We start from the raw sequence: 12,664 nt of genomic DNA on the forward strand, positions 1-12,664 counted from the left end.
AATCTGGCAGCTAAAGGTAGGTCAGAAGTGGCAAGTGCCTTTATGGGATATATGCCTGGATGAACAGTGCTTCTTGCAGTCCAGTTGAGCTTGATTTGACTTCCCTCCTCAAACAATTTGCTTTCAGCGTAACTTCCCCACACCCTTCACACCTCTGCCTGAGCCCTAACACATGACCTCCCACTTGATTGTACCCTTCTCAACCTTAAACTTAATGGCCCAGCTTCCCCAACTCTCGGTTAGAGATTTACAAAGATCCGCAGCCTTCGTCTCTTAACTTCTAATCCTGAGACTCTTGTTTACCTAGTCTCATTGGCATTTGCCCAAATCCTGCGGACCTATCAACGAAGCTGTGTGAGGGTAGGAATGTGTGGCTTGTTCTTTTGGCCACAGTTTATATATGATCAATGATAATTAATCTCCTCCTTCCCAAGATGTTGATTGTGGCAGCTTCTGGGATGGCATTGTCAAGCGATATTGGTTAAAATTCACACTGCTGGAGACTGACACGGTATTACGTACCACTGTTAGCCTAAACCTCTATTACCTTGCTGCATGCTCTTCAACTTCTCCACCTTGCAAAATAACAGCCATAACTCTCAATTAGATTAAAATCCTGCAGGTGGTGTCTATTAATTTTTAAATGTTTATGCCTTTTGCTGCATTTTGCTTTGTAAATTTTTAGATTTACTTGGCCACTACTGTGTATTTGCTAGATTTTTGCCAATACTTTGCTGCAGGATTTCACAATGATATACAATAGAGTACACTGAGGGAATTATCAATGTAAAATGATAATTATAAAAAGGTACATTGAGACTTAATGCCTTTCATGAAGTTCCTCATAGCCAGTGAATGCTATTTGTAGTCGCTACTTATGGAGCCAACCAAACTGACAACTTTGCAAAGCGAAAGATGCTCTGTGTATAATCTTGATTTTTAACATCTTGTACGGAAGGCCTTTGAATGCGGTAATTTTTCACTACTTGAATGAAGTGCCTGGCCAGGCTGCACATAGCATTCCAGAATGAGACTTGCGTTCAGGATGCTGAGATGTAATGGCTTCTGAGTCATGTCCTCCCTTTGAGTAAAGTTTCAATTTGTCCAATGCCCTTAGCAGGCTTGGAAGACTAAGTAGCACTAACTTCTGAGTAGTGAAGCCAGAATTAAGTCTGGAGTATGTTAACTGTTTGAAATAAGCTCAGACATTATTGTTTAAAACCTGGAAAATATGTCCAGTGGGAAGGGACAGTTAACAAGCATCAGGTGCATTCCAGGTTAAATTCTCCTGTGAACTGAGCTACAACAAATCTTCAATCAAATGTATACTTTTTTAAATAAAGTTCGGGAATACGCAGCTTGTTGCTTAGAAAGCGTAGAAATGGACAATATTTCAGATGTTTCTCTATCCTATTTAGTTTCTGATTCTCATTTGCCGTGTTTTGCTACATAGATTTAGGTTTTACGCTGTGGAAATCCAGAATTTCATGTGAATGTCTGGTTATCTTTAGGGTCCTTTAACACAAATTCGTCCAGTAAGTATTGTGGAAAAGCGACAGATTTCTCATCCATCCTTAAAGGTACATACTTCTCTCGTATCACCACCGAAACCAGGGACAGGAACAAGGTACTATTTTATGTTGCATATTTTAAACTGGTGTAATGCATTTGATTTTATGCATGATAATAACTAAAGTACTGTGGTGAACTACATATACCTGTCTGGACTGCTCCTGTGGCTCCTCCCACAGACCCCTGTATAAAGGCGATTGAGGCCTGAGCCCGGCCTCATTCTCCAAGATGTAGTGTTGTTCATTCTTCCAGTCAATAAAAGTCGATATCTCGCTTCTTACGTCTCAGAGTGAGTTATTGATGGTGCATCAATTTTATTGACTGGAAGTTAAAACATGGAAACCGTTTTACGTCCGGAAAGATTGGATTTGGACCCCCAAGACCCTGAAGCAGCTCTTGCCTTTGAACTCTGGCTTGCATGCTTCCAATCATACTTGGAGGAGGTTTGTGCAACTGACCCCGCTGTTAGGCACAGAATTCTCCTCTCGAGAGTCACCCCAAAAGTTTATTCATTCATCAGGGACCTCTCGACCTACGAAGGGGCGCTTGACGCCCTCAAACGACAGTACCTGCGGCCGGTGAACGCCGTCTACGCCAGACATCGCTTGGCCACGCGCAGACAGCGCCCTGCAGAGTCGTCCGCCGAATTTCTCCGAGCTCTACAGGCACTCGTGCGGACTTGTGACTGCAAAACGCTCACAGCGGAACAGCATGCGGAACTCTTGGTACGAGACGCCTTTGTGACCGGAATTAGGTCAGTGTATGTGCGCCAGCGGCTGCTGGAAAATGCTGATCTTACCTTACGCTCGGCGATCGAGACGGCCGACACGCTGGAGGCTGCTCTGCACAACGCTGACGCTGTCCAGCCACGCGATTCCCCGCCGGTTCCGTGGACACCTCGGACCCCACCACCACCGGTTCCCGCAAGCGAATTCGCCAACGCCGCTGCCAGTCGCGGTTCCACGCACTCCCCGAACCCGACCAAGCGAAAGCTGTGTTATTTCTGTGGGCTTGAGAAACATCCTCGAAACGGTTGCCCAGCTCGAGAAGCGACCTGCTCCAGCTGCGGAAAACCGGGCCATTTCGCCAGAGCCTGTAAGTCTAAACCGCACGCGGGGTCGAGCAGCGCTGCGTTTGAGACGTGGGGGCCGCCATCTTGCATGCCCGGCTGTGGGCGGCCAACTTTGCTGGCATCTCCATGACCGGCCCCGACTCACCGGTGTTTACCGGGCACCAAGACGGCATTTCAACTCTGGCCACCGTAACCCTCAACCAAAGTGCTCCGCACCAGCTCGCAAGGTCAATGATGGACATCCTGGTGGAAGGACACAGGACTAACTGCTTGTTTGACACGGGCAGCACTGAGAGTTTTATTGACCCGGACACAGTGCAACGCTGTGGACTCGTGACACGGCTGGTAAGTCACAGGATCACCTTGGCTTCTGGGTCGCATTCCACAGACATCCGGGTGGGTTGTGTAGCGACATTGATGGTGCAGGGCACAGAATATCGGAACTTTGCGCTACTGGTCATGCCTCAACTGTGTGCCCCTGTGCTATTGGGGCTGGACTTCCAGAGCCATCTCGAAAGTGTGACTATGGCATATGACGGGCCCCTCCCACCGCTCACTGTCAGGAATCCTCAGTTTGGTGGGACTTCGCCATATACCCCGTTATCGCACACACATACACACCGAACCACACGTCCCACCCAGCACCATGCTGATAGCTGTGCTACTGACACTACTTGCAGCCTCTCCACCCTCGATCCCTCCCCCATCGCTGTTCGCCAACCTGACCCCCGACTGTAAACCGGTGGCGACTAAAAGCAGGAGGTACAGCACAGGGGACAGGGCCTTCATTCAGTCAGAGGTGCAGCGGCTGCTCGGGGAGGGGATCATCGAGCCAAGCACAAGCCCTTGGCGGTCCCAGGTGGTTGTTGTTCGGACTGGGCAGAAAAATAGGATGGTTGTGGACTATAGTCAGACCATCAATAGGTTCACGCAGCTTGACGCGTACCCCCTTCCCCGCATCGCGGATATGGTCAACCAGATAACTCAGTACAAGGTGTACTCGACAATAGATCTGAAATCCGCTTATCACCAGCTCCCCATCCGCCCAGAGGACCGCCCCTACACCGCCTTCGAGGCGGGCGGCAGGCTCTATCACTTCCTGCGCGTCCCATTTGGTGTCACCAATGGTGTCTCAGTCTTCCAGAGGGAAATGGACTGGATGGTGGACCAGTACAACCTGAAGGCCACATTTCCCTATCTAGATAACATCACCATCTGTGGTCGCGACTGGTCGGATCACGACGCCAACCTCCAACGATTTTTCCAAGTGGCCGAAACTTTGAACCTTACTTATAACAGGGACAAGTGTGTGTTTAGAACCACCCGACTCGCTATCCTTGGGTATCTCATGGAAAACAGGGTCATTGGCCCTGACCCCGACCGTATGCTGGTCCCCGACTGTTAGAACTCCCTCTTCCCACCACTCTCAAAGCCCTCAGACGGTGCCTGGGTTTTTTTTCCTATTACACCCAATGGGTCCCCCATTACGCAGACAAGGCCCGCCCCCTGGTCAAGTCTACCACTTTTCCCCTCTCTGCTGAGGCCTGCGCAGCCTTCAGCCGCATTAAAGGGGACATTGCCAAAGCAACGATGCATGCGGTGGACGAGACCATTCCCTTCCAAGTAGAGAGTGACGCCTCCGATTTCGCGCTGGCTGCTACCCTCAATCAGGAAGGCAGGCCAGTAGCATTCTTTTCTCGTACCCTTCAAGGCTCTGAACTTCGGCACTCCGCGGTGGAGAAAGAAGCCCAGGCCATAGTGGAAGCTATTAGGCACTGGAGGCACTATCTCGCCGGCAAAAGGTTCACCTTGCTGAACAACCAGCACTCGGTTGCGTTCATGTTCAGCAACCAACAGCGGGGCAAAATCAAAAATGATAAAATTTTGCGGTGGAGAATAGAACTCTCCACCTACAATTATGATATCCTGTACCAGCCTGGCAGACTCAATGAGCCCCCTGATGCCCTATCCCGGGGAACGTGTGCTAGCGCACAGCTCGACCAGCTGTATGCCCTTCATGCACATCTTTGCCATCCGGGGGTCACCCGATTTTACCATTTCGTGAAAGCCCAGAACCTGCCGTACTCCCTGGAGGACATCAGGACGATGACCAGGGACTGCCAAATCTGCGCTGAGTGCAAACCGCACTTCTAAGGTCCTGACATGGCGCAACTTGTCAAGGCCACCCACCCTTTTGAGCGACTGAGTGTTGACTTTAAGGGCCCCCTTCCCTCCACCGACCGCAATGTCTATTTTCTCAATATTATTGATTACTCGCGATTCCCCTTTGCCATTCCCTGCCCCGACACCACTACCACGCCCATCATAAAAGCCCTGTGCCAGCTCTTCACTCTGTTCAGATATCCCTGCTATATCCACAGTGATAGAGGGTCCTCCTTTATGAGTGACAAGCTGCGCCAGTACCTGCTGGCTAGGGGCATTGCTACTAATCGAACCACGAGTTACAATCCCCAGGGGAATGGACAGGTGGAGAGGGAGAATGCCACAGTGTGGAAGGCCACACTTTTAGCCCTTAAGTCAAAAGGGTTGCCGGTCTCTCGATGGCAGGAGGTCCTCCCTGAGGCACTCCACTCTATCCGCTCCCTGTTATGTACGTCCACCAATGCCACCCCTCACGAACGCCTATTTTCTTTTCCCAGGAAGTCTGTCACTGGGACCACCCTACCAGTTTGGCTGACGTCCCCGGGGCCAGTGCTGCTACGAAAACATGTGAGGAGTAATAAGTACTCCCCGCTGGTCGAGAGGGTTCACCTTTTGCATGCTAACCCCCAGTATGCCTACGTGGTCTTGCCTGATGGGCGGGAGGACACGGTCTCTGTCGGCGACCTGGCGCCCGCAGGAGCAGCAGACCACTACCCCGTACACTCCACGGTAACTATGAACCCTGTACCCGAGGTGACACCGCGCCCCACACAGACTCTTCACGACGCTCATGTACCAGGCATCTCGTACGCATATATTCCGGGCGCCTCGCACACACGTGAGGGATCCCTGACACCTTCAGTTAGGCCAGATCCAGCACAACCTCTGTCTCCTGTGCAATCACCACCACCGGCACCTGTGCAATCACAGCCGGTGCTACGTAGATCGCAGCGACAGATTTGACCACCTGATAGACTTAACCTGTAAATATACTTGTAAGAAACTTCGCCACCTGGGGACTCTTTTTAAAACAAAGGGGGGGGGGGGGGGGTGAATGTGGTGAACTACATATACCTGTCTGGACTGCTCCTGTGGCTCCTCCCACAGACCCCGGCCTCATTCTCCAGGATGTAGTGTTGTTCATTCTTCCAGTCAATAAAAGCCGATATCTCGCTTCTTACGTCTCAGAGTGAGTTATTGATGGTGCATCAATTACATTGTTAGCATATAAATTGTACATGTTATCTTCACAAAGTACTTTGCACCATTAACATTAAATAAATATTCTTTTTAGACCTAGCTGCAATAAAGCATGATTGCATCCATGAAAAGAAAATCATTAGAAACTATTTGAACTATTAGTAAGTTTGGTATTGACTTTGATCAAATTGTTCAAAGTGCTGTAGAGAAGTTATAAAAATGAAAATTCACAAGTGAATGGTCATTCGACCCATCCAGCCTGTGGTGGACTTTTGAAAGGACTTTCTAGTTGGTGCTAGTCTTGTTTGCCTTACCCCACCAAAATAAAATTGTTCATAGTTGAATGCTTATGATTTATAAGCATATTTGCTTCTGTATAATGTCAGAGGCAGTTCTTTTAGTTGTTTGAAGATTAATGTTCCACAGTTTTTTAATGATTCTAATTTTTCAGAGGAGTACTGAAGCCATATTGTTATTTATGTCACAGTGTAAACATTACTGTGTTTCTCAGTAGAGGCACTATGTGCTTTAAAAATGTACAATTTAACAAGGTAGCAAATACGTCAATGTCCTTCTGACGGTAGATTACAATTGTCTGGTTTGCATCTCTGCTCCCACCAATCACCTCACTCTCCACCAAGCACCATTTTCTTTATTTAGAAATATGGCAAATTGAAGTGTTCAGCAACTTTGGACCTTCAGTCTTTGAGGGAGCAGAGTGTGTTGATTGGACGAGTATACCACATCAAAGTATAACTACGCTGCATTATCAACAAGGTTAAGTCAACCTACACCTTATTAAGTCTTTGACTGAACTAATAAGAGCAGAATGTGCCTATTGTTTTGAAGACAGTCAGTGAAAAGTGTATTTTTGGGATGAATGAATTCCTAAGATACAGCTTAACAATTGAGAAGCATTGTTTTTGCAGTTGTTTATTTCACACCGAGCATTTTGAAATAGGCTTGGAATTTCCAATGACTTGTTATGCCCTACAAATTACCATCACAATCAAATCCAATTTGGTTTCCTTGAGTGTTACTGGTTATTTTGAAATGGTAAGTATGCTTAAGAGAGGAACTATTATGAACCAGCTCTCACTTTTTTTTTTGTAGTGGGTTGATAAGTGAATATTTTTCAAAATTCCCCCTTGTGAAGACTGTTCTTGGAAATCTTTATACTTGTTCACCCACTAGCCAACCAGAATGCAGAGGACTAGGTAATTTCCCTTTCATTCATCTTACTAACCACACCACTGTTGGTGCAGATTCATTTTATTTATTTAACTTGGGTCTGAACATCCTCACTTTTGTTGTTGAAAATGCCACATTATTAATGGGAAAAGTTAACACCTTTACATTGTTCTTTTCATAATTTTCTAAGTAAATTGATGCTTTTCTGCTTTCCTCCAACGTAAATGACAAAGTTTAGAGGAAAGTAGTTTCACTCAGTCAAGTAGAGCTGGTTCAAAACTTACTGCCCAAGTAGTGATAGAGGCAAAAAATTCCCACCATATTATAAAATTACCTGGATTAACACTTGGACCAAGAGCTGAGAGGTTAAAGAAGCCTGAAGTCCACTTTTAGTTATGAAGGGTTGAATGGCCTCTCTACAATAGTTCAAAGTAAACTTATTATCAGCGTACATATATGTCAACATACGCAACTCTTGAGATTCATTTTCTTGCAGGCATACTCTATAAATCCATAATAGAATAATAACCATAATGGAATCAATGTAAGACTGCACCAACCTGGGTGTTTAATCAATGTGCAAAAGACACAAACTGTGCAAATATAAAAAGAAAGAAAAAATAAGCAATAAATATATTATTTGATATTGATAGCTATTTCCATAACTTTTGAATTCATTTAGTGATATCTTGTTGTAAGTAGTGGCTGCATTCACAAATTTGCATGCATCTCCTTTCAGGAAGCCCAGAGGTGAAGGAAAGAAATGCCGAAAAGTTTATGGAATGGAAAACCGGGATATGTGGTGCACTGCCTGCCGCTGGAAGAAGGCCTGCCAGCGGTTTGTTGACTGAATTAATGGCACTTTCTGTATTTTGTACACTCTAAGATCTGACTGCACGCTGTTTCCTGAACGATCAATTATAATAAGGAAAAAGCTAAAATATGTTTAAAGCAGGGAATGCTCGAAGCATGATTCTGTCACGTGAAGCACTTCTAATTATGTGTGAATACAATCAAAAGAAATTTTAACTATTTTAAAAGTACATATTGACTTTCTTTTGTTTTTCTTTGAACTTGCTGTGTTTTTTTGTGGCACTTGAATCAGCTGACAATTTTGCTAGGATGTTTTTCAATACTAAATCTTTGCCACTTTGTTAAAATTCCTAAAGTGGTTTTTTGACTGGCATGTTTGCACTCTGATCTCAGTTCATTTTAGCCCCTCTAATTTTAGGGAAAAAAAGACACCTTTAATCTTGAAGAATTGGCTCTTCATTCTCTGCAGAACCACGGGTTTCTCATGAGACATTGTTTCAGGAAACACATGCAGATTATTTCAAAAATTATTTTTTGTAGAGCTTTGCTTTTACTGCATTAAAATGTAAATTTTATAGTTTTGATTATTGATAGTATAAAAAAACTAAATTTTAATTGTTTTTACTGTGGAAACATTACTGTCAAGTTTTTTTTTTAATTTTGTTAAAGAAAAATTTGGCTGGTAATTTGAAAGTTAAAGTAGGGTCAGATCTAGCTGGAAAATTTCAGGATGTGCACCAGGCTGTACTGCACAATGAATAATTTGAGAAACACAGATTGTCAAACGTGTAACATTATAGAGTTGAGTAAGTACAGTATATAAGGTGTAAATGTCTCTTCACTGTAAAATAAGACTTGTAGCATAGCCTTAGTTAAGTTTTTGAGAAAAGAGAAGAATCTGATGGAAGTGGTTTTATATTTGATCCATTTTCATGAATGTATGACAACCGTCCTTTCACAGTGTTTAGTCTGTTCTTTAGCGCTGGTTGCCATTACAGTTTTCTTTTACTTTAAGCTATTATGCAAGTGTATCTGCTCACTGCTGCAGTTTTCTTTTGTTTCTTGATTGGTTACTTTTTAATGACTGTGACCAACAGAGAATGCTGCACCTTTTAGTACCAGGATATTAAGCTAAATTCAATCCAGTTTATCACCAGATGCATCTCATCTTCAGGCATATATTTAACAGTAGGTGAAACCGGCAGCTTAAAAATTAAAATAGATTGAATATACAGGGTTTAAGATTGCTTTCCATCCAGTTAGTCACTGGCCAGTAAGATGATTAATGAAGTTTCTGAACACATTCAAGTAATGGGCAGTTTAATGATGGACACTGCCAAAAAATTGATTAACTTGCATTGCAAAAATGATGCTTTGTATTTTCAAATCATTAAAATTCTCAAGTGAAGTTACGTTTAAGCTGTACTGGCACACTGGCCCTTTTAATAATTCACAGCCCCTATGAACCATTTGTTTCTTTAATTAGAGAGGAAAACCAAGCACGTCTCAGATTGATCAGTGTTCATTTGTACTAGTTTAGAAATAACATACCAAAGTCAGTCTCTCCACAACCAGTTTGATATGCTGTAATCTCAGGATTTTAATGTTTATAACTGTAAAATGAAAAGCAGAGACTCTAATATTTTTAATTATATACTAGATTTTTTTATAAAAGGGCTTACCTGTAAAATAGATGTTGCATAAACAGCTCTAAACTGGTCTTTGACCACAACTGGTGACATAAGCAAATGAATGTAAACTGCTAACTTTTGCAGCTTTCATTACATCAGTTTGTTCTTTGCATATTAGGGAAAAAAAGGTCAATGGTTAATTTTCCATATGTCATTCTGCAAAGGAAACTGTGACCCACAACAAAGCTTGTTTTATTGCCAAATGTATTGGTATTGCATAATTGTGGCAGTAGACATTCCAAGAGAGAACTTTAATTCTGCTTTGAAGACAATGTGTATTACCAGCAGTTGTACCAGCTTTGGTTTCAGAACTTAATCATTGAACAGGTGAAGAAATCAAAATCCTTTAGGGGGAAAATGCACTTTTTGTATGAAAAAAAGTTATGGATGATGTGTATAATGTGCTTTTTTATTATGTCATAGAGGTGCAGCATTTGTTTTCCTTTACTGTGTTTCAGTGGAGATGTAAAATTCTCATGGTTTTACAAAGGAACATAATTACTAAGTTAACCAGAAATGGAAGGACCTCTTATTTCTGTACATACACCTGTAATGCTGTGCCGTGTTTTACATGAACAGCAATGCCTACTGCTGAGGTTTACGTGCCAATGTAATTCTGGGTTTCATATTTTTTTAAAAAATGCAAGAAATAAAGATCCTCAGAACCATCTTTGTCTAAATAGTATTGCATTTTAGGGAAAACAATGTTACCAGCAGATGTTGTCATAATCGACAACTGGCCTTTATACTGTCATGCTTAACAACATAATTATTACTTTTCAGATGATTTGGAGCAATGTAAAGCTGACTCTCGGTCACTGAATTTATTATTGATCTGACTCATGATCTTAAAGCAATGATTTAAGATTCCCCCTAAGATGCAGTGCTGCGGCATCTAACCTTAATCTTGTGTGGAAATAAAACTCCCATTTGTCAGCTGAAACAACTTAGCAACTCACCTGCTTGTGCAGTACACTTAACATATTGCAGCTGAAGGTGGAGCTGTGTCAGCGCAGTACACTTAGTGCAGCTTGTATCAAAGCCAAGCAGTATAAATGAGGTATTGTTTAGCTGGAATGTTCACTGTAATTACTAATCCCTGACGAGCAGTAAAAAAAATATATACGCAACCACAAACCTCGAATGTTTCTGCCAAAAGCAGACCAGGAACATGGTCCTGATCAGAGATTATATTAATGACATTTGATCTCCACATTCTGTGTATTTTACAAGAGCTAAGCAAAAATCCTCAAGTTAAAGTTCAGTTGCAAGATTTTATTTTAATGATTAACCATATGTTTATATGACAGGATATGGTAAAGCAGTACTAGACTTCACATTTTACGAGAATAATTGTGTCATTAATGGAGACATCAGTACTGATGAAAATACACAATTCTTATGGGTCTTTGCTGGATTTATAAATTCTATTCCCATCTTAAAAATGAATTAACTTGTTAGCAAGACAAGGTAAAGGAAGCATTCATGAGCTGACACAAGTCTCATTTCAATATATTTCACTACTTGACTTCTTCATCATGAAGTGTTTTACAATCAAATAATTTTCTTCTTAATAAGATACGGAACTGAATTGTTGAGCACCTTATTGTGGGATACGGTATTGCCAAGGTAAGGAACTCATTATTGGATACCAATTCATCCAGTTTCTCCTTATAACATGAGCCCTCCAGTCCTTTTAACATTCTTAGACCTTGTCTGCACCCTTTCCAGCTGAAGGGCATCTTTTCTAGAGCGAGTTGACCAGAACTACAGTATTCCAAGTATGGTCATGTACAGCTGTAACATAATGTCCCGACTCTGGTGCTCAGTGTCCTGAATGAAGGCAAGCACCACCACCACCCTGTCTAACCGTGTCCCTACTTTCAGGAGCTAGCGGATCTATCAGTGTTCAAGAAGCCAAATAACAGGCTGTTTACCTTTCTGATGGTAAGTTGTTTTAACATTTTACGTTGTGAGAATCAACTTGGTTTACCTTTAAATAATTCTGCTCTGTTAGATCAGACTTTTTTAAAATAAAATCTGGGACAGCAGTGTGCTGCAGCTGGTGGAGCTGCTGCCTCAGCTCTCATGCCCGAGTTTAATTCCTGGCCTCTGGTACTGCATGGAACTCGCATGTTCCTGAGACTCTGTGGGTTTCTCCCATTCCAAAGCAGTGCAGATTGGTGGGTGTGGTGAACTACATGTACCTGTCTGGACACGCCCCCCCCCCCCCCCGCTGACTGCTCCTGTGGCTCCTCCCACAGGCCCCTGTATAAAGGCGATTGGAGGCACTGCTCCTCCCTCAGTCTCCAGGATGCTGTGTGATGGTCACTTGCTGCTGACAGTGCTTTCTTCCAGCTAATAAAAGCCTATCTCGCCTCACGTCTCCGAGAGTTATTGATGGTGCATCAGTGGGCTAATGGGCCACTGTGAATTGCTCTTGGTCTGTTGGCTAGTTTTAGAATCGGGGTGGAGGGGAGTTGATAGGAATGTGGAGAAAATTAAATGGAGTAAGTGTAATAGATATTTGTGGTCAGCACAGTGGGGAGCAATGATAAAACACTAATCAGACCAAATTGCCTCTTTGGAAAGAGAGAAAGTTCAACATTTATAGCCACCCCCTTCATCAGAACTGAAATAGAAAACAAGTCTTATCTAAAATTGCTGAGAGTCTGGGGGGACAGGCTAGATAGAACAAAGAGAAACTCTGTGATTCAGTGAGGATGAGTTGGTGTAGAGCAGCGTATTAATTAATCTGGTTGATGGATTAATGAGGGACAAAAATAGGACATGTGAAGCAGGTCAGGTCATGCCAGGAGGGAACATCTGATAAGTGACGAAACAGAGCGAGTTACCGGAAGCTATTGAATTAGGTATTAATTCCCAAGGCTGCAACATGCCCAGAAGGTAGATGAGATGCTGTTCCTTAAAATTGCTTTTGACCTCATTGCTTCAGTACAGG

The 12,664-nt window shown here is 43.3% G+C and overlaps 1 protein-coding gene across 2 annotated transcripts in view; it reads left to right on the forward strand.

Moving 5' to 3' along the window:
• LOC140736080 (zinc finger protein 704-like) overlaps positions 1-10,370 on the forward strand; it is a 150,091-nt gene extending 139,721 nt beyond the window's left edge. Inside the window, exons 8-10 of one of the 2 annotated variants that reach the window (XM_073061820.1) lie at positions 1,512-1,627; positions 5,305-5,536; positions 7,938-10,370. In XM_073061820.1, the coding sequence (XP_072917921.1) occupies positions 1,512-1,627; positions 5,305-5,536; positions 7,938-7,952 (363 nt within the window). In that variant the 3' untranslated portion in view covers positions 7,953-10,370. The remainder of the gene's footprint in view (positions 1-1,511; positions 1,628-5,304; positions 5,537-7,937) is intronic. The other variant, XM_073061823.1, reaches the window with a different exon arrangement.
• The last annotated feature ends 2,294 nt before the right edge of the window (positions 10,371-12,664 follow it).

Source organism: Hemitrygon akajei, chromosome 11 (assembly GCF_048418815.1).
Source record: "Hemitrygon akajei chromosome 11, sHemAka1.3, whole genome shotgun sequence".
Classification (NCBI taxonomy): Eukaryota; Metazoa; Chordata; class Chondrichthyes; order Myliobatiformes; family Dasyatidae; genus Hemitrygon; species Hemitrygon akajei.